General features: G+C 46.5%; 1 protein-coding gene and 1 long non-coding RNA gene across 4 annotated transcripts in view; one reads left to right on the top strand and one right to left on the bottom strand.

The window, feature by feature from the left end:
• Nucleotides 1–1279, top strand: part of BCO1 (beta-carotene oxygenase 1) — a 35920-nt gene extending 34641 nt beyond the window's left edge. For both annotated transcript variants that reach the window (XM_045989437.1, XM_045989436.1), the window contains one exon: nucleotides 307–1279. In XM_045989437.1, coding sequence (XP_045845393.1) covers nucleotides 307–536 — 230 coding nt within the window. In that variant the 3' untranslated portion in view covers nucleotides 537–1279. The remainder of the gene's footprint in view (nucleotides 1–306) is intronic.
• On the bottom strand, nucleotides 548–21933 carry LOC123931832. Of its 2 annotated transcripts, none has more exons than XR_006816307.1 (4): nucleotides 21705–21933; nucleotides 15288–15350; nucleotides 2484–8736; nucleotides 548–663 (listed from the first exon to the last, which is right to left on the bottom strand). It is a non-coding gene; the product is annotated as an uncharacterized LOC123931832 (long non-coding RNA). The 2 variants fall into 2 exon arrangements; XR_006816308.1 differs by having other exon boundaries at nucleotides 21789–21933.
• Nucleotides 21934–21959: the final 26 nt, after the last annotated feature.

Below are 21959 nucleotides of genomic sequence, written 5' to 3'. Positions count from 1 at the left end.
CACACAAGAGGTTCTCTCAGCAACCGGGGAAGGCAGGGAGGATTCGCCTTACTCTGCAGATGAATGGACTAAGGTTCAGAGAGGTAAAGCGACTGGCCCCTGCGGGGCTGGAACCAGGTCTTCTGATTCCTACTTCCCTGACCTTCCCCTTCTGCTCCCACAGAATCTCAAATTCGCGGTCCTTTTGTTTTGACTCCATGCTTGCTTCAAAGAGGACAGGGAGATACAGCTGAGAAACTTACCCCTCCAGCTGGAGGAAATTCAAGTCCACATTTTTACCAAGTGTCTCTTTTTGTTTCCCCAAAGGGATTATCCTATCAGCCATCGTCTCTACCGATCCCCAAAGGCTGCCTTTTCTGCTTATTCTGGATGCCAAAAGTTTTACAGAATTGGCGCGTGCCTCCATCGATGTAGAGATGCACCTGGACCTCCATGGGTTATTCATCCCTGACACAGACTGGGACGCGAGGAAGCAGGCCCTTTCCCAGGAAGAGCGGGACAGGGCTCCAGACGGCAGCGCGGCTCCGCAGGCCTGACTGGGGTGGAGCCTGGGCCCTGGGCGGAAGGGCTCCGTGGCAGGCTGCTGCAGGACTGCGGGCTGGCTTCCTCTCTGGGCGAAGGGGAGGTCCTTCATTTCGTTTGCACTTCTTCTTTCTGTGGTTGCTTTGAGACAAGGGTATGGAAATAGTGCTTGTTAGTATCTTTTCTTTCAACTTATTTTGGCCATAAAGACTTGTTTGAAAGTGGATAAATACTTACTGATTAGCTCAAGCCCTTCTAAGAAAGCCTTTTTCATTATGACTTGACAGTGACTAGAAACTGTACTAAGTCACAGAGTCAGCCTTCTTTTTTTTTTTTTAATATTTTATTTATTTGACAGAGAGAAATCACAACTAGGCAGAGAGGCAGGCAGAGAGGAGGAAGCAGGCTCCCCGCTGAGCAGAGAGCCCGATGCGGGGCTCCATCCCAGGACCCTGGGATCATACCTGAGCTGAAGGCAGAGGCTTTAACCCACTGAGCCACCCAGGCGCCCCCGTAGTCAACCTTCTTAGAATGAGCAACCACTGACATCTCAGAGGAGAGACAAGTAAACATTCATCGCTACCCCTTCCTGCCGCCCCTTCTCGCCCTCTTTCCAGTAGACTAGCTTGTGGATCTAGGAGCTGTAGCTTTCTCCACCGTGACATTAGTAAATTATGTGGCCAGGAAGGCATATTGCTTTGGGGTCATTCCATGCAAAGCATGGCATAATTTAAAATAATAAAGACTTTAAAGTCTGTTCCAGCCTTATTTAATTTTTCCATGGCTTCTTTCTTCTGAAGTTCTTCTAAGGCAATAAAATAGAGGAGCTGGACAGTTTGTAGCCTGCTAGACGCCCCACTGTACACCCAGTGGGACGGCAGACTGGTGTGGGCATCCCCCTCTGCAGGACAAGGGTGAGGGGCTGGACACTCGCCCAACTTGCCATGGCCAGGGGGCTAGAATCCAGGATTGAGGCCCAGGCCTGGGCTGGCATGAGTTCTTGCCCAGCTGAGAATGAGGGCGTGAGCCATCCCGGTGTCTGTATGGGAAAGGAGGCTCCTCAAGCTGAATGCGCTGCCAGGATGGGCTAGGTGTCTGCACAGAAGGGGTGGTAGCGACGGTGGAAGCTGGGAACAAGCCCAGAAGCATCCCAAGTGAGCACCGGGAGCTGCACAGACAGTTGAGTCTCACCTTTACGTTCTAGTGGGTGCCTGGTTTAGACACCCAAATGCAGCCTGGATAACTCCCACATGCCCATGTCACAGGGTCGGGGGAGCTGAGAGCCCACCCTTATTCTGCACCTGCCTCCTGCCGTAAGTCTGAATTTCATTCGGTCACCGGTATGGATCCAGTGACACGTATTGAGGGCAGGAAGGAATCTCCGGCGACACTGCATGGAGTGCCCCAGAGGGGGCAGCCCTCTCAAGGGTAGTCTTGGCTTTTGCCCTCTGGCCACCATGAAGCCATACTTAGCTCGACTCACACGTAGGCTCCATCTGGTCTGGGGGTTGGGTTTTGTTTGGGGGGGTGGGTTTTTTGGGACACTTTTATTGGCCTAATTGTAGATTCATGTGCAGTTCTAAGAAATAATACAAAAGAGATCCTGCAAGGACTTGACCAGGTTTTCCCCATAGCAGCATTATAGTACAGCAGGACGATCTGGACACTGATTCACTGTGAATTCACTGATTCACAGATCTTTTCAGATCTCTCATTCAGATCTCTCATCTGGTGCTCATTGCTATGTGTATTTAGCTCTGTGCAATTTTATGACACGTGTAAATTCCTGCAGCCACCACCACGGTCGAGATGTTGAATGGCACATTAACACAAGGATTCGTGTGGTGATTTTTTACCCCTACACCAACTTCCTCCCACAAGGACCCTCCCCATCCCTAGCACCTGGCAAGCACCATTCCTAAAATTCTGTCATTTCAAAGCTGTTATATAAATGGAATCACCTTTGAGGATTGACCTTTCCCAGCAGAACTGCTTGGAGATTCATCCATGCTCTGTGTTGGGTGGTTTTGTTCGCTGCTGTATCCTCCGCACCTAGAACACTGCCTGCCGCACATTTATTCTCTCAACAAGTATTTGTTGAGTGAAGGCACGAGTGGATTCCTTCAACAAACCGGCTGTTGGTTGACAGTGTACCAACAGAAATGGATATTTTCCTAATGATCTCCTGGGACGACAAAGAAGACAATTCACAGGAAACCCAATGACAGCAGCCAAGACACCCCCTGCAGGTTCCTCTCCCTGCCATCCCTGATCCCTCCTCTCTCTCTCTCCCTGTCAGTTCCTCAAACCCCCTCTCCCATCCCAGCATTTCCATTTCACCCTTGGCTTCCAGAGCACATTAAACAAAAACCTGAGCCCTGGAAATGGCGGAATGAAGACCATCTCTGCTTCCTTTGGGGATCCCAGCACCTCCGGCCTTCATGAGATCAACCGGGAGGAAATGCCAGCTATGGAGGCCTAAGACAAACGCGACTGAGGAAGTGGAAAAGAGGTGACAGATGTGACACGCACCTACTTCTTCTTCTTCTTCAGATACTTGAGAAGAGGGTGGAACTGAGATGTGCTTCCCCCACCCCCATTCTCCTCCATTCTGATTGCCAAACGATCCAGACCTACTCACGAAAAAGGGTGCAGTTCTGCGGGGAAGAAAAATATGTCTGTGGTTTGTCTGCCTCGTTTGAGATGACAGGTGAGATACCAGACTGATGAGGAAGGCTGGCACACCAAATCTTTCCTTCTCAGTTTCAAAAACACCAAAGGTCGATGACAGGATGCCCGGTTTATCTTGATCCTTAACGCCATCCTGTTTCATTACACGCAGGCCAGGGTAATTAGCTCAAAAGGCCACAGGAGCTAAGACGCATGCGCTTTCTCAGGCACCTCAAGACGGCGTGTCTTCCCCTCCGAGCCTTCCTTGTTATGCTTCGTGTGGGTGTAACACATGACCAGGAAGTTCTACAGGAACAATCAATCACTCAGATTTGTTTATTGCTTTGATAAAGCCACAGCATTTCACAAGTGCTCTGAGACGTGTCAGGTACTCGGTGAGCCCTCAAATGTTTGCTGACCCACTGACTTGTTCCTCCAAAGGTTTTTCTAATTCGATTCCAGTTCAGGAATAAGCTGGATGTGTACTTGGCCAGATCAACTCACGAAACATCTCAGTGCTTTCCAGCTACATCCGCATTACTGGTTCACACTCGCTTCCTCCCAAAGTTACGAAGCGTCAGGCTGACTCCATTAAGAAGGTTGCTGGTCCAGGCTAAGTAAAAACACCTTTGATCACTTCTTAAGTTGTTTAAAGACTGTTTGGGTGGCTTTTAAAAGGCCAAGAGAAGTCTCTCCCCTGGCAAATCAGGACACGCAGACAGAAGAGTCATTACCAGCTTCCTCAACAATAGGAATAAGACCTGTGGCCTCCACAGCTCAACTTCCTTCTCGGTGTTTGGCCTGGCCACCAGGTGCAGACACACAAACAAAACACACACACACACACACACACACACACAGAGCCAGCGGCAAAAGCTGCTGGGTCACGTCAGGAAACAGTCCTTTGAGGTCAAGCCCCAGCAGAGAGGCTGGGGATGTTCGTGGACCAGGTGAGCAAAGAGAGCTGTGGAAGCGCTGTGTTGGGCAGGGTAGGGAGGAGCCAGCCTTCTGCCCTCCTGGTGATCAGGGAAGGCTTCCCAGAAGAGTGTGCCTTCAGGAGCTGCCTGAGTGTTTGGAGGGAGCACCTGGCAAAGTGCTAGTCCTTACAGGCTGATAGTGTAGCTCGGGAAAAGGATTTGGGGACGGTTGTGAGTTGACTGAACAAAGCAGGTGGAGAGTGATTTCCCTGAGAAAGAGCAGTTGAAAGAGAATGAGAATTCGGCAAATTTTGCGTGTATGTGTGTCTGATTATAAAAATCATATATGTTCATCGTAGAGCACCTGGTTACATTAAAAAAGAAATGAGAAAGACACCCATAGTCCCACTATCAAGAGAAGACCCCTGAAATCATTCAAGTGTGGTATTTCTTCAGTATTTAAAATATTTTTGTGCACAGCGTATATAGTAGCAATTGGTTTGTAGCCTAGCCACCAGGTTATAAACAGGTTTATAACCTGTTTCTTTCACGGAACATATAATGCAGGTATTTTCTCAAAGTACTAAATTCTTCTAAAAGGAACATGTTACTTCATCTTTGGGACATGACATAATGTACACTACCCTACTGGTGGACATTTAGGTTGTTTCCAATTTTTGACTCTCATAGGTAATGCCAGATCAGTAACTTTGCACACATATTTCTAGAGCTCATCCCTCCCCCTGGCTCTGTATTCAAGCAGTTATTATTGTGATTTTCTTTGGCTAGATTCCCACGTAGGTTTTTCTGAGCCAAAGAGAAGAAAAACAAGGTTTCGGGTATTCTTTGAAAGGCCTAGGGTTTTGGTTTGATTCAAAGGAAATTGAGAAACTATTAGAAAATCCAAGAGGCTCACACGGTCACAGTGCTGGAGGCAATAGAAAAAAGAGGGGGTACTGTGACTTTCATCCAAATCCTCCCTTCCTCTTCTTCCCCTGTTCCACCTCCTCCGTATCTTTCCATTCTGGGAAGATACGTGCTCTTTTCCAGGAATATATTCACTTCACTCATTCATCCATTCAGTGATAACCAAAACTGTGTTGGCATTTAATGGGGAGCACAACCAGCACCTCAGCTGTCCTCGGGGAACGGAGGGTGCCATGAAGGACACAGCACCAGGAAAACAGACCAATGCCATTCAGTGGAATGCTGGTGAGAAAAGGGAACACCCCAGGGGACACCCAATGCTGCCTTGAAAAGGGAAGGATGGCAGCAGGGAACTAGGGGAAATGGGCGATTCCAGGGCTGAGGTTTTTAGAAAACCTGAACTGTGGGGAAGAAGCTGGACAGAAAAGGCAAGTTTCAGCCTGATCCCCAATTTTTCTGTACTCACGTAAGAAATGGGATTGGCACTCACTCAAAAGAAATCTCCAGTGGCCTCTTCCAGGACAATCAAGGACTAATAGTCATTTTTTTATTCTATTTTTAAAGATTTCATTTATTTACTTAGAAAGAGGAGGGGAGGGTCAGAGGATCAGGAGAGTGACTCCCCAGCAGACTCCACCCTCTGCACAGAGCCCATTGCAGGGCTCCATCCGGTGACCTTGAGATCATGACCTGTGCCAAAACCAAGAGTCAGACCCTTAACTGACTGAGCCACCCAGGCACCCCAATAATACTTTTTGAGATCTAATTCACAAACCATAAATTTCACTCACATAAAGTATACAGTTCAATGGTGTTTAGTATGTTCACTGCTGTGTAACAATCATTAGAACATTCTCATCACCCCCAAAAGAAAACCTGTCCCTATGAGCAGTCTCTCCTCCTCCTATGCCTCACCCCCCCCCCCGCCCCAATTCTAGACAACCACAAATCTGCTTTCTATCTGCGTGGATTTATCTGTTCTGGACAGTTCATATAAACTGAGTCACACAAGGTAAGGGATTTCTGTGACTGCCTTCTTTCATGTAGCACAACGTTTTCAAGTTTGTTTATGTTGTTGCACGAATCGACACTTCATTCTTTTTGTGGCCAAATAATATTCCGCTTTATGAATACCACACATTTTGTGTCTCTGTTCATCAGGTGACGGACATCTGGGTTATTTCCTCTCTCAGGCTATGGTGAATAATGCTGCTATGAACGTCATGTGGACATATGTTTTCATTCCTCTTACGTATATCCTAGGAGTGAAATTGCTGTGTCACATGATCACTGTGGGTTTACCATTTTGAGGAACTGCCAAGCTGCTTTTCAAAGTGGCTGCACCATTTTGCATTGCACCAGAAATATATGAGAGTTTCCATCTTCCCACATCCTTCCTGACATGTTATTGTCTGCTGTTTTTATTTTAGCCATCCTAGATACAATGGAGTGGTATCTTGTGGTTTTGATTTGCATTTCCCTAATAACTAATGATGCTGAACATCCTTCCATGTGCTTATTGGCCATGTGTATGTCTTCTTTGTGGAGATATACCTACTCCAATCTTTTGGCACTTTAAAAAAAAAATAGGCTCCATGTCCAGCATGGAGGCCAATGGGGGCTTAAAGTCACAACCCTGAGATCAAGACCTGAGCTGAGATCAAGGGTCGGATGCTTAACAAATTGAGGCACTCAGGCAACCCTCTTGTGTCATTTTTAAACTGGGGTATTTGTCTCTTCATTGTTGAGTTGTTAAGGGATCTTTATATATCACAGATGTAAATCCCTGATCAAATGTACGATTTGCAATATTTTCTCCCATTTTATGTGTAGTCTTTATTTTCTTGATGGCGCCTTTTGAAGTACAAAAGTTTTAAAATTTTGATGAAGTCCAATTTATGCAACTTTTTAAGTTTCTTCTACTTTTGGTGTCATATCCTAGAAACCATTACCTAATCTATGGTCCCAAAGATCTCTTCCTCCATTTGCTTCTACAAGTTTTATGGTTTGAGCACTTACATTTAGGTCCATGATGCATTTTGAGTTAATCTTCGCTTACAGTGTGAGGTAGGGGTCCTACCTGACTCTTGCATGGGGATATCCAGTTGTCCCAGCAGAAAAGTCACTTTTTAGGGTTGATAAAGCTTCCAGGCAGGAAAAAAAAATGTATCACCTTTTGCTCCATCATTTCCTAGAAGATGTTTCCTTCAACCAGCACAAAGAAACTGTAGGCAGCTCTTGGCTGATCCCAGGAAGGCCTTGGTTCAGAAACAAGGAAACCAAGACGGAAGGCCCAGTCAGTGGTGCATGGCTCCTCGGCGATGGCGTCTTATCTTCCTCCATCTTCATCACTGGGTCCTGGCAAAGTTCCAGGTAAGTCCAGCATATGTGTGCTTACTTTGGACTCACAAGCTCTGGCGGGATTTTCCAGTATTTTCTTTCTTTGAGTACATCCACTGTGCTCCAGGAAGGCTGTGGGTGACTAGTCTTCCTAGAGATCCTAGCCTCTCCCAGGTAGAAGGAGAGCTGGTCGTGGCTTTGGGGCTAGTGAAAAGCATGAGTTCCCTGATTTTTGTCTTCAGTCTGCCATTGGGTTGAGCAGGCTAGAGACCTTAGCCTAGTTCGCGGTTTATTAAATTACCGTGGGAATGAACATGGGAGGAACAGTGGTATGTTCCGCATTTGCGGATCTTCTCTGGTAAGGGCAGGAGCTGAGCTTTCTTACTCTGACAACAGTGTAACACCAGCTGACATGTACTGACAACTGCTGCTCTCCAGGCGCTGTGCTTGGCCCTTTATGTGCTGGTTCCCACACAACCCTCAGAATGCCCTGAGGGAGATCCTGGCACCATTCCCATTGGATGGATGAGAAAACTGAGTCTCAGAACAGTTAAGTGACTTGCCCAAGATCACACAGATGGCTCCTGAGACTCCAAAGTCCAACTTCTTAACCACTACTTTTATTGCCTGTATCTTACTCACTTCTCCACCTTTGGGGCTTAGTACGGTGCCGGGGACAAAGCGGATCAGTCAGTTAACTTCTCTGTGCCTCTTTTTCCTCATCTGTAAAATGAGGACAGTAACAGAATGTACCTCACAGGGCTACAGTGAGTATTAAATAAATCAGTGTTCCTAAAGTCTCAGTCCTAATCTGAGTTAGCTGAGGTTATGTGGGCAGTTCAGGCAGAGGATGCAACTTGTAAGCCCTCAATGAAGGCTGGTCTTGCTCTCTCTGAGCACGGCCTTCTTTCTGCTGTGGTGAAAGAGGAAAGGGTCAGCCTCCGTAGCACCCAGAGTGGTCCAGTCCACCCCACTGGCCAGTGGCATCATAAATGACATAAGCAGATCGTTGCCAATCCCCAAATAGCCATTGCCCAGCAAACAGTCTCATTGGGAACAGGCAGAACACGGTTGCCTCGGGAGAGAGAAGGTCTCTGAGTTACCTGGTTTCAGTTCGAGTACCAGCCATCTCCTGGAGTTGATGTGACAGCTAAAGGGGATACTACGTACCAAGGGCACAGGCCAGCGCCGGCACAAGGATGCGTGGTCACAAGCAGGAAGGCCACACAGCAGGGATTTTCGTCAGTTTGGTTCATCGCCCTACCCTTGTCTGAAATAGCACTGGGTTGTTTTCTGTGGCTGCTGGAACAAATCACCACAGACATGGCGGTGTAAGCAACCCAGGTTTATTCTTCCAGTCCTGGAGGTCAGAAGTCCAAAATGAGTCTCATAGGAATAAAATGAAGATGCAGAAGGACAGCTTCCCTCTGGGGGCTACAGGGGAGGGTCTGTTTCCTTGCCTCTTCCTGCTTTCTTATCCCCCGGTTCTGGGTCTCACCCCACCTGTCCCATGATGCCCCTGCTTCAGCATCCCAACACTTTCCTCCTCTGCAGTCAAGATCGCCCACCTCCCTCTTATTAGGACCCTTTTAATTATATTTAGGGCATACCAGATAACCGACAATACCCTTCCTATCTAAAATCTTTAACTTCACGCCATCTGCAATGTCCCTTTGGTATCTAGGTTACATTCGGAGGCTCCGGGAATTAGGACTTGGATATCTTCGGGGGCCATTATCCAGCCTACCCCCAAGCATCGCCCTGGCTCGGCCCTTTCAGGAATGACCACAGCAGCACACACAGCCTCCTCGCCTTCAGGTCCTGCTCAACTCTCACCTTTGGTGTGGACTTCCTGACCCCAGTTTAACACTGCAGCTTAACTCCGCCATCGCACACACTCCTGATCCCCTTATCCCTTTAATTTCATTTTCCCCACAGCACTTTCGGCTTCCTAGCACACTACAAAATGTACTTGTTTATCACAGCTTTGGTATTTGTCCATTTTCGTCACCCGAATGGAGACTCGAGGATTACTTCTGGGGCAAGGACTTTTCTGTTTTAGTCTCACATGTCTCCTAGGGGTCTGGAGTAGTGCTGGGCAGACAGCCGGTGCTCAGTACATGAATGTTGAATGACCACGGGACCTGCTTGGCCTCACTAAGCTTCTCTCAGCTGTGAGTCTGGTTCTTTATCTTCTGGGCTCGATCGAGGCTTTCATAACAATGAAGGCATTGCCTGTGGTGAGGCCAATCGATTCTAGGCAACCTATGTATTAGCCCGTTCACGGTCTCCACCCCATTCCATTAACACACTGGCAATTTTGATCTCTAAAATACACATAACCTCAATTCTTATCTCTACCAAGACTTGCGAAAGTCTGGGAGGGCAATGGATGATTTGGCTTTGGACAGTTACTGAAGGATAAACTTTTGAGAATTCAGATGATGCAGAGATGGGAGGGTAAGTGATCCCTGCCTGACGCCGCTGGGGTTTGTTATACTGAGTTACACTGTTTCTAACTAGTCTACCTGGAGTTAATGAGTCTGTGGTTTCTGCAGTCGGTCGGGCGTAAGAGGTTGGCTGTAGAGGGGTCATGAGCACCTGAGGGGGCATGGTGGAAGGGCTTCAGGGTGCCCAGGAGCTTCCTGAAACTTCACGTGAACTCTTGTGTATGTGTGTGCTCTTCAGGAGAGTAGGGGGCATTGCTGGGGTCAACTTCTCCACAGGAAAACTGGAGAGCTTCGGCACTTCCCCAGCTGTGAGGTTTCTGTGAGTCTGTGACGCAGGACAGATAGCTCAAACTAACAGGCTGCGCACAGCTCGGGGAGGAAAGGCCTGCCCCCTTCTCATCACCCCAAACCCTAACACGTCTTCAAGCTATTGTGTTAAAGATGCTGAACCAGGCACTGGTTCAAATCTCAAGTTGACCAGTCTCAATTCTCACAAGACTCTGGGCAATTCTTGTTGTTCTCACGGTAGAATTAGGATTGCTCCACTTTCTTGGATTGTGTGTGTGTGTGTGTGTGTGTGTGTGTGTGTGTGTGTGAATATGAAAATTCTTCAAGGGTACAAAATGCTGTAGAATCATGAAATATTAAGATAAAGAAAATAATGTGCCTTATTTTCTTATGTGGCAATATACTGGATTGTTTCCTATGCTGTCTGCCATCTATCCATCCATCCATCCATCCATCCATCCATCCATCCATCCATCAGGAATAAACTGAGGTTCAAAGAACTTAAGTTACTCACTCAAAACCTAGAAAGAGCAAAACCTGATTGAAACCCTACTTCTGACTGCTACAACGGCAATATTACTGGCATCACCCACCAAAACACTCCCGAAGGCAGAAGGGAGGGGAACTACCTCCCAGAAGGCAGGCGGGAGGACAGGTCTACCAAAGACGGCACCTTGAAATCCGTGTTTTACCTTACAGTGCATGTACATGTTATAGTGCACTCCATATTATGCCCATGCTCGTCTGAATATCAAAGAATTTCCCAGCAATCTTTAAGTCCAATGAATGCTCTGGGAAGGGGCTCCCCCCACTCCGAGTAGCTCTGCTACAATCTGTACCCCAGACACCATTTTCCATGTCAGATGTTGGTTATTTTTGAGACTCATCTCCTGCATTGGATTAGAAGTTCCTGGAAGGCAAGAGCTGAATCTTGATTCTTCCTTTCTCCCTCCTGAGACCGAGTCCAGCATCCAACATGAAACAAGCACACAGATCATGAATTTGGCATATACTGATCGCATGCCTGCCTAACCAAGGTCAGGTGCCGTGGGAGAGTCAGACTCATCACTGCTCTCAAGACATTTACAACTGAGCTGGAGAGGCCAGGCTTCCAGAATCTGCCTGGAAACGATCTTCCCAAGACTCTTGGCACCACATTTTAAAAGCTTGGGACTGTAATGCAGCAATAGAAGAAATGGTAGGTAATTAGACACCAAATAAAAAGTGTCATTAAATAGGACAAATTTTGTGAAAAGTGACAACCTGTTCCTCTGGAAAGGCAGCATTGTGTCAGTTAGAGAGCACACCTTGCAGTAGCAAAGTACAAATTATTCATGATGAAATGAGTGTTTCCCAAGAGGGAAAAGTTGAAAGCACAGTCACCTGCTCTAGATGCTATCTATTCTGCCGGAAGGGTCTCAGTCTCTGATTGCTTGGTCTTTGAGGGCCATATTCTGAACTTCAGTGGCACAGATAAAGCCATGTCCCTTTCTGACAAACATGGGTAGATTCTGGCCTTATTAGATTGAAATTGATTCATCAGATAGTCACTGAGCTCACTACGTCTGTGTGGGCCGTGCAGTGAGAGGCAGGGGTACATGATGAAGGGTTCACAAACTTGGCAATGAAATGGGGAGTCAAAATCCTGCCTCCTCCACGAATCAGCTGAGGGATGCAGAATGGGGTTTTTAGCTCTCTGAGCCTTGGGTTTTTTAAACCACAGCATGGAGATCCTAATTCTTATCTTGTAGGTTGTTGTAAAGGTTCATCGGGGTGATGGACAAAAAGCTCTCTGCACAGGGAATTGAACATAGGTGGGCACAAGAAGTGGCAATTGTGGGGCGCCTGGGGGGCTCAGTTGGTTAATCGACTGCCTTTGGCTCAGGTCATGATCCCTGGGATGGAGTCCCACATCGGGCTCATTGCTCAGCCAGGAGCCTGCTTCTCCCTCTTTGACGCTCCCTGCTTGTGCTCTCTCTCTCTCTGTCAAATAAATAAATAAAGCCCTAAAAAAAAAGGTAATTGTGGAAAAATTAAGGAAGTAATTTCTAATTTCAAGAAACTTTGGGTCTAGTGAAACGACCAGTACGTTAACAGGATAAATGTCATTAGTGTGATTGGGTGCGACTATTTTCAAAGTAAGCATTACAGAGTGCTTACTGTGGGCCAGATACTGTGCTAAATGATTGTAGCCGGATAAGTTCATTTATTCTGCACAAGATGGTGGGTAGCAGGAACCACAACTGTTCCCAGTGGGGCCCGTGAGGCTTAGAGGTAGTTTAAGTAACATGGCCCGGAGGCACAGCGCTGAAGAGTGGTAAGAAGCAGGGATTGAACCCAGCGATCAGACTCTAGAGCAGGAATTCAAGGCACAACAACGAAAGAGAAAGAGTTCAGGAGAGGCTTCACAGAGCTGATACTAGAATGGTGAGCAGTTCCTCAGGCACCAGTCATGAGAGAAAGAGCCCAGGCAGGAGGAAAAGGCAGGTACAAACAGCTGGGGGGATGAACAGATTGTTCTGTCTGGGAATTCAGTTGGGTGTGCACAGAGAGTTTGGGATGATCTGGAAGATGAAGGGGGGACACCTCAGATGCCAGGCATAGGGATTTGGAATGTTAACCTGGAAGAAATGAAGGACCAATGAAGAATGAGAGAGACAGGGTGACTGGCACGTACGGAACGCGCCTATCTGCTAGGTTTAAAGAGGAAATGACTCTGGGTACTCCATTGGAATAATCAGGCCATATCCCATTTTCCAACTAAATTACAGCTTTCTAGATATTGTGTATGTGCAAGTCTCCCCTCTCCCCTACTAGCCAATAAGTTCCTTAAACGTCAACTCTAACTGCTTTTCTTCTCCCGCAAGGGCTGGGCAAGTCTAGGCGCCTGAAGAATCAGGTGAATGAGTGATGATAAGCATGAATGAGTCACCAAGAACTGAAGCTGTGAACGGAGTTGCGGGCTGGATTTAAGGAAATACATGTAGCTGGGGTGGGTCGCGAACCTAAATGTGAAAGGAAACAGAAAAACTCCTAGAAGAAAGCATAGGAAAAGAGCACTGTGGTTGCCAAGATTTTCTTTTTTTTTTTTTTTTTAAGATTTTATTTATTTATTTGACAGAGAGAAATCACAAGAGAGGCAGGCAGAGAGAGAGGGTGAAGCAGGCTCCCCGCCGAGCGGAGAGCCCGATGCGGGACTCGATCCCAGGACCCTGAGATCATGACCTGAGCTGAAGGCAGCGGCTTAAGCCACTGAGCCACCCAGGCGCCCTGCCAAGATTTTCAAACAGGACATGAGAAGCGCTAGCCATAAAAGGAAAGAGTAATAAACTCCATTAAAACTCAACTTCAATAAAGTTAAGAATGTCTGTTCATCCAAGATGCTATCTGGAGAGTGAAAGGGAAGCCCCAGATAGAGAGAAGAAATGTGTGTTCCCATATATATGAGAAAGAACTCCTAAATATCGCTTTGAAGAACCAGTTTTTAAAAATGAGGGACAACTCAAACAAGCACTTGAATACGTGTATTTAACATATACACACACACGCCCTCCCTAAATACATTCACACATACACACAGATATACATAGATTAAAACACATACATATGTACATTTACCACCACACACCCACCAGAATGGGTGTGATTAAAAGACCAACACCACCAATTACAGAAGGATGCAGAGCAACTGGAACTCTCATGCAGGACTGGTGGGAGTAGAATTTGGTACAACCACTTTAGAAAACTTTCCGGCAGTTGACTGATGCGAACCATATTCCCACCCTAGGACCCAACAGTGCAACTCTTGGGCACATCAATGCAAGAAAAAAGTGCCAACAGCCCACCCAAAGACTTGTTCATAACAGCTCTGTTCCAACAGCCCCAAACTGGAAACAGTCCAAACAAGCATCAGCAGGAAAAGGGATAACCATAGAGGGGCACAGTCAACAACGGTATAGTCACATTCACGTAAAAACCGACTATGGCTACAAGCAACCAAATGGAAGAATTTCAAAGACACTGTAGAGTGAAAAATGCTGGACACAAAGATTCAAGAACAGGAAAAACCAATCGATAGTGACAGAAGTCAGACAGTGGGTCCCTCTGCCTGGACATGGGTCTGTGGGAGCCTCTGGGTTACTGGAAATGTTCTTTATCTTGATCCGGCTGGTGATTCCACAGGGGTGCTCATATGGAACAATTCACTGAGCCACACACTTAAGATTAGTGCACTCTACTGTACGTTATACCTCAATAAAGATGTTTTGATAGCTAATAAATATAGTGTTCGTTTCAAAACTTGCTGAAGAAGAGGTCTGACATATTTCACAAAAAGTTAAGAATGAATTCAAATGTTAAAACAATAAAATTAAAGGCACAGAGCATGAAATCAAAGGACTAGAATGGGGTGTTTCAAGAGCTGGAGCAGGAAAAGGGAGTGTTAGAGGGAGTCAGAAAACAGAGTGTGGCCACTTAGAGCCCAGCACCAGGAAGAAACCCTCAGAGAGGTCGTCAGCCCAGAACTGCCGGGGACCTGGCGGGAGGGGAAGAGACTAGATTCTGGCATGGAAGTCAATAGGAGCTAATCATCCCTGGGGCTCCTTGCTGCCTCAGTCAGTTGAGCATCTGACTCTTGATTTCAACTCAAGTCATGATCTTAGCTGTGATATCAGCTTAGCTGCATGATCATCAGCTGTGAGACTGAGCCCTGTGTTGGACTCTGTGCTGTGTAGTGGAGTGTGCTTGGGATTCTCTCTCCCTCTATCCTTCTTTCGCTCATGCTTTCTCTAAATAATTAAAGCAAATATTTTAAAAAAAGAAGCAGCAGCAGCTGCTGCTCATCATTCCTGAGCTGGAAAGGACGCCACTGAAAACCAGAATGAGCACTGGTGTTAAAAGCAGCGACTGACATAACACTGAGTATTTACTGAGCACCTACTACAGACCAGGCCCTGCTGTCGGCACTCCACTGGAGTCAGCTCCTTTAATCATCCTGGCCACTCTGTGAAGTTACTCTGGTTACCCCAAGTTTACAGAACGCAGTAACTTCCCCAGGGCCTCCGAGGGTCAGAGAAAGAGACCCAGGGCAGGCAGGTAGGAAGGCCAGTGAATGAAAGGATTTCAAGTGACTTCACACATTTGAACAAGTCTGAGGAGCAGACGGATTACTTACATGATACAAATTCTGCAGGAATGACCAGCTCATTGTCCACCCAGCAGTGTGCTGACCAGAATCCTAGGAAAAGAGCAGAAATGGAGTATTTTTTTAATGCTTTCAGGTATATAAACATATAATACCCAAACGAAATTTAAAGGGTACAGTGTACAAAAGGGTGTGGCTTGAAGGGGGAAAGTAAAGTTTCTTGCACTGAACTTGGTTTGAGAGTAGATATTGGAGGCAACCTATCCCAAGAGCTGTTATACTGTGACCTCCTGTGATCTGCGAGTTTCATTTCGTGTACTTCAAGTCACTCTTTCTAATTTGTCTTCCTCCATGCAACGTCAGGTTAGGCAGAAAGGGATGAAAAGATCTAGGAAGCTTCCCTCTCTCCCCACCTTCTTCTCTTCTGTCTCTTTCTTTTGATAAGTATATATTTATTACACACATATTATATTCTGTGCATTGTTTTAGAGGTTAAGGATACAGTGATGAGTAAAATAGGAAGTTCCTGCCAGGCCTCATGAAACCAGTATTAAAGTCAGAGGAGACACACAATTCACAAATAAACATATATTATTCCAGGCAGTGATTGAATGCAGTGAGAAAAAATGAAGTTAGTTAGGTGGAAGCCTTTCTTTTTTTGTGTATATGTATATTTTTCTAATCTTTTTTTTCTAATTTTTTATTTTTATGTTAGTCATCATACAGTCCGTCATTAGTTTTTGATGTAGTGTTCCATGATTCATTGTTTGCGTATGATACCCAGTGCTGCATGCAATATGTGCCCTCCTTAATACCCATCACCAGGCTCACCCATCCCCCCACCCCCTCCCGTTTAAAACCCTAATTTGATTCCAAGTCCATAGCCTCTCATGTTCCTTTCTCCCTCTGATTCACCCACCTTTCATTTCCCCTTCCTTCTCCTAATGTCCTTCATGCTATTCCTTATGTTCCACAAGAAGTGAAACCATATGATAACTATCTCTTTCTCTGCTTGACTTATCTCACTCAGCATAATCCCCTCCAGTTCCATCCATGTTGATGGAAATGTTGGGTATTCATCCTTTCTGATGGCTGAATAGTATTCCATTGTATATATGGACCACATCTTCTTTATCCGTTCGTCTACTGAAGGGCATCTTGGCAAGTGGAGGCCTTTCTGAGGGGTTGATGTTTAAGCTTTGATCTAAGTAGAATGAAAGAGCAAGCTATGAGAACATGGTGAAAGAGAGTTCCAGGATCAGAAATCAGCCAGTGCAAAGGTCCTGAGGTGGGCATACATGAGGCTTGGTCAGAGAAGAGCAAAAAGACCAGTTTGGTTAGTGCACACCAAGGAAAGTAAAAGGTCTTTGTAAGCCCCAGGGAAGCCATTGGAAGGTTTCGCATTGGGAAGCAACTTGATCTGTTGGCTTATGGGGAGAGAGAACTCACAAGGGATCAAGACAATAAGCAAGGAGAGTAACTAGGAGGCCACTGCTGGAGTCTAGGGGGAGTTCATTAGCGGCTGTATCAGGGTGGTACTGGCAGAGGTTTTAAGCTGAAGCTGGATTCAGGAGACTGCCTGCAGGAAGAGTTGCAGGGTTTGATGGTGAGAATGGTATGAGACACAGAGGTCAAGGATGTTCCTAAGTTTCTGTCCTTCAGTCCTTAAATGATTTATGCTGCCACTGATTTGGGGAATGATTAGGTTTAAGGGGTAAACCAGGAGGTTAATTTCTGACATGTTGAATTGCAGATGCCCATTCACTTGGAGCTGTTAGCAGGCTGTTGCTTGATGTTTGGTGGGGGAATCATAGAAACCATCTGAAGTAATGGATAAAGATGTGGGGGCACCTGGGTGGCTCAGTGGGTTAAAGCCTCTGCCTTCGGCTCAGGTCATGACCCCAGGGTCCTGGGATCGAGCCCCACATCGGGTTCTCTGCTCTGCAGGGAGCCTGCTTCCTCCTCTCTCTCTGCCTGCCTCTCTGCCTAGTTGTGATTTCTGTCAAATAAATAAAATATTTAAAAAAAAGAAGATGTGGTCCATATATACTATGGAGTATTACACCTCCATCAGAAAGGATGAATACCCAACTTGTGTATCAACATGGACAGGACTGGAGGAGATTATACTGAGTGAAATAAGTCAAGCAGAGAAAGACAGTTACCATATGGTTTCACTTACTTGTGGAGCACAAGGAGTAACACGGAGGACATGGGGAGATGGAGAGGAGAAGTGAGTTGGGGGAAATCGGAGGGGGAGACGAACCATGAGAGACTGTGGACTCTGAGAAACAAACTGAGGGTTTGCGGTGGGGGATTGGGAGAGAGCGTGGCGGTGGGTATTAAGGAGCACATGTTGCATGGAGCACTGGGTGTGGTGCATAAACAATGAATCTGGGAACACTGAAAAAAATAAAGTAACAACAAGAAAGAAATCATCTAAAGTAATTCCTTACGGACGGAAAAATCTCAGTGCTCCCTAATTATTAACATTTACTCATCCAGTAAATATTTCTTGAGTACCTACTGTGTGCTACACACTCCACTGGGTGCTGGGAAGTACAGCACAGATTTGGTGAGAAACAGTCACTCTCTTCATTACAATTTAATTAGTTCACTCGTTTCTAAGACACTTCCCCGAATGTGTAAATACAAAGAATCAACTCTCTAGAGTTATAAATACTGAGATGCTCTCTGACTCAGCAATTCAAAAGAGCCTGGATTTTCCGAAAGAAAAGAGCTATAAATAGATTTGGACAAATGACAGATTAACTCATAAAATATGCGAAGACCGCCTTAAAATGAATCAGAAGAGACTGTCTCTCAACTAAATTAATGTTTACGAAGAGTCAACTTGGTGTAATGGAAAAGCTTACAGGGCTGGAAGGCAGAAGCTCTGGGCCTGTGTGTTCTGCTTGGACTAGGTCACATGTATGACCTTGACTGAGTCCTTGACTCATCCTGAGTCAGTTTTCTCTTCAATAAATTGAATGTAAGTTTCAGTGTTCTCTAAAGAGCCTCCAAACTATTAAGTCCTTTCGTTGCATTATTTCTCTTGCTGGACTCTCATTCTTCTTTCCAACATTTTTTAAAAAACAAAACTCCAAACTCCAAGGTGATTCTTCTCTTCCATGAGGGCTCATCTTTCAAACCAAAGTAAAGCTGGCTTTTTTCCTTTTTGCAACTGGAACTTTTTTTTCTGATTCTAAGAAAATGATCCATGATCAGAAAAAGCACAAAGAGAGTAAAAAGTCTCTACACTCATACCACTGAGGTAACTCTGTCGAATCTACAACGTATCATATGGGAGGTGTTGAATATTTGTTGAATGGATGACTGCTGCTAGTATTTGTGAATTTTAGTCAAAAAGAAAGAAAGAAAGAAAGAAAGGAAAGAGAGAGAAGAAGAAGAAAATCCTTTCTCTGGGGGTTGTTTAGCCACTAAGGCAGCAGGGGTCAGTTACAGTCACCAGGGACGGAAATGGCTGGGAGCCTACCAGATCTCAAATTACTGGTTTCACAACAGCTGAGATCTGAAATCTATGGGATGTGGGGAAACAATAACACCAAACACACCATTCTGAAGGCTGTAAACAGTATCAAGGGTGGCTCAGTTTGAGCAATAACAAGGAAGCCTCCAAAACAGTCCAAGGGCTAACCAGGAGTGGCTCCTGCAGCTGACAGGAAGGCAGGTTCTGCCCCAGAGATCCTTCCTCCCACACTCCGGCCCTTTCCCTTCCCTACAGCACCAGGATGTGTTTTCTTGGGGCACCTGAGCTGACCTCAAAACTTTATTGAAAACCTAACATCTTTTTGTTAACTTCCCTCTCAGTAAAAGGTGGTTTTCTGGTTACCAGGGGGCATCTAGGCAGAAGGCTTTAGACACACCTGCATCAATCAGGGGAAAGGTAGTTGCTAGCTTCAGAGGGTCACCTGTGCAACAGGCAAATCAGAAGACCCTATATATGCTTTCAGAGACGGCCCTGCTATTGGCAATATTTCCCAACAGCCCACCTGCCCGAGTAACTCATTCATCTTTCAAAACCAGGCTCAAACAGGACCTTCAAGGAAGGTCTCCAAGCAGCCTCCCAGGGCAGATTCCCTGTGCTATGCCATGTTCCTGCTTTCTGTGCTGAACTTACCGCACTGTAATTAACTGGTTTCTAGGCTGGTTTTCGAGCTCCTCCAAGGTAGGAGCTGTGTTGTATTCACTCATGTTTCAAGGCACCTGCATAGTGCCTGGTGCTTAATAGATGCCGCTCGAGTGCTTTTGCATAATTAGAGGTAGCAAGTCGGGTAATGAGCACAGCAGGCAGGATGTAACTAACCCAGTGCGGTCAGGGGGGTGACAGGGAGCTGAGGAACACTCCATCCAGAGCAGGAAGCTGCCCTTCAGCTCTAGCTGACTGCTCCATGGGACAAGGGCCCAGTGGGGCCAAATCCGGTGATTTTTTAAGATCTGAACATTCAGATCCACATGTCAAATGTTCCAGTTTTTCAACATTAGCTCCTCCTTCCATGTGGGAGAAAAAGATGCATGGAAGAAAAAGTGTGGCATCATTTCCTTTGTGGGGCAGTGCCTACCCCTTCCTTTTGTCAAAATGCCAGAGAAGGTACACCTCTAGCAGGAAGAGCCTACCTGACTAATCCCCAGTCACCTCCGGTTATTTCAACTAAGGCAACACTCCCATTCCAGGGAAACTGGTTACCTGAGGGTAATTCTCTTACTTGAGCCTTGTTTTGTTTTGGAACCTCCTTGATAGTTCAAGAGTAGACCAGCATTCCATGCAATTAATAAGTGTTTATCCAGTATTTATATTGTACAGATAACTCTGTCATATACATCACCTTTGACCCCAACAACCCAGTTGGGAATGAAGACAAAGAAAGTAAAAACAGGAGATAAAATTCAGGAAACATTTATTAAGTGCTTGGTATTCACAATTTTGTTCTCCATCCATCCGACATTCAGTGAGTATTACTACAGCCCCGCACTGTGCTTAGCACCTGGAAATCGAGCCACTAAAATGTACAAGCTAGCCGGTGACATGGATAAGTAAACCCATTTATAATAAGTTACCTGCCAGAGCAATGTTCAAGGTACAGCAACAGCTTGGAGAAAGGAGTGTCCACCTCTCTCAGGGACACTGGGCGGGTAGTATCACGGAGAGGATAAGTTCGAGTTGCTTATCTCGGTTTTTTGTTTTTGTTGTTTTACTTTTATTGTGATATTTTACAACATACACAAAAATACTGAGATTAGTACAATGAAACTCCCTGTACTCACAACCTGCTTTAACAATTAGTAACTCATATACACTTCTGATTCATCAGTACCCTCCGCCGCTTCCCTCCATCCCTTCGTTTTGTCTTGAAGCCAACCCGAGACATCTTTATCATTTCACCCAGAAATGCTGCGTTTAAAGAAGGACTAGAAATGTCTAGACCTTCCACTATTAAATTCCTTTTCCCCATCCATTCTGCCAGCAGCTCTGCCAGAGTGATACACTCTGATTCCTGCGGTGACTCCGAAGCCGTAGCCGGTTCAGGGTGGAGACTCAAGGCTGTATTGGACCCTATCAGTTGGTTGAAGAAGATGATAGAACTGATCCAGTGAAAATCCCCTCCTGCCTTATCTAAAGTGCTGACCATTCTTCAGGTCCTCGGTCCCAATTGCTAATTCTTCAGAAAAATTGCTAATTCTTTAGAAGCTTACTGAATTAACTGAATTTAGAAGCTTACTGAGGGTCGTACAAATGAACTAATCTTTGTACAAACAACCTAGTGTTTGAACAAAGTGGTGGCTACACTCCACACTCCCATGTGCCCTTAACCTCCAGGGAAACCCAAGACCCAAGGGGCTTGCCCTGACTGAGCCGACCCAAAGCTGCTTCCTGTCACTGGGCTGGGAACCTAGACGCACCTGAGCATCTGGTTCTCTACACACACCCTCCAGCCCTTTGGCAGTTCCTGTCTGCCTGAAAGGTAGCAAAAGCCACGCAGTTACCCGACCAGAACACTGTCCTGGACTCCCTCTCCCTCACAATTCGGTCTGTTCCTTCCGAGCCGCCCATGATTAACCACATCCACCACCATCCTCCGATTTAGGTCCCGGGCCCCTTCCTTCAAGTACGGCAATACTTAAGCATCTTTCTGCCGTTAGCAAGACCCTCCTCGTTCTGCACGCCGCTGGGGGAACACGCGGCTGTTCAAAACCCTCTCTTAGTTCCTGACCCTTGCGGGATCAAGACCAAGCCCCTTCCCACCGACCAGGGGCTCCGCAAAATACAAGGCCTGTCAGCTCTGCAGCTTCATCCGCCGCATCTCCACAGCCGGCAAACAAATGCTCATTCTGCGGGCCTGCTTCCTCGCGTCTCCGTGCTCTCACCCGGGAAGCGCCTCTTCTCTCAGGAATAGGAACAGCTACACCCACCGCGCCCTTGCTTACAAGCGTGAGCTCCCACGAGTCCACGAAAACACGAAGTCATCACCTTCATTGCGCAGACGGAGACATGGAAGATGGGCACCTTACCCACGGCCACACAGCTACTCAGTGGAGGAGGCAAGGCTCGGATTCAGACTCGCGGCGCCAGGGGCCCCGGGCTGAGCCAGAAGAGTCCCGGGGACCTGCACACCTTCCACCGCAGCTGCGACGGCTCCCGGCGGCGGACAGGCCCCGGCTGTGCGGGAGCCGCGACCAGCT

Source organism: Meles meles, chromosome 19 (assembly GCF_922984935.1).
Source record: "Meles meles chromosome 19, mMelMel3.1 paternal haplotype, whole genome shotgun sequence".
Lineage (NCBI taxonomy): Eukaryota > Metazoa > Chordata > Mammalia > Carnivora > Mustelidae > Meles > Meles meles.
Note: the sequence above shows the minus strand (reverse complement) of the source record. Positions and strands in the feature narration are given on the sequence as shown.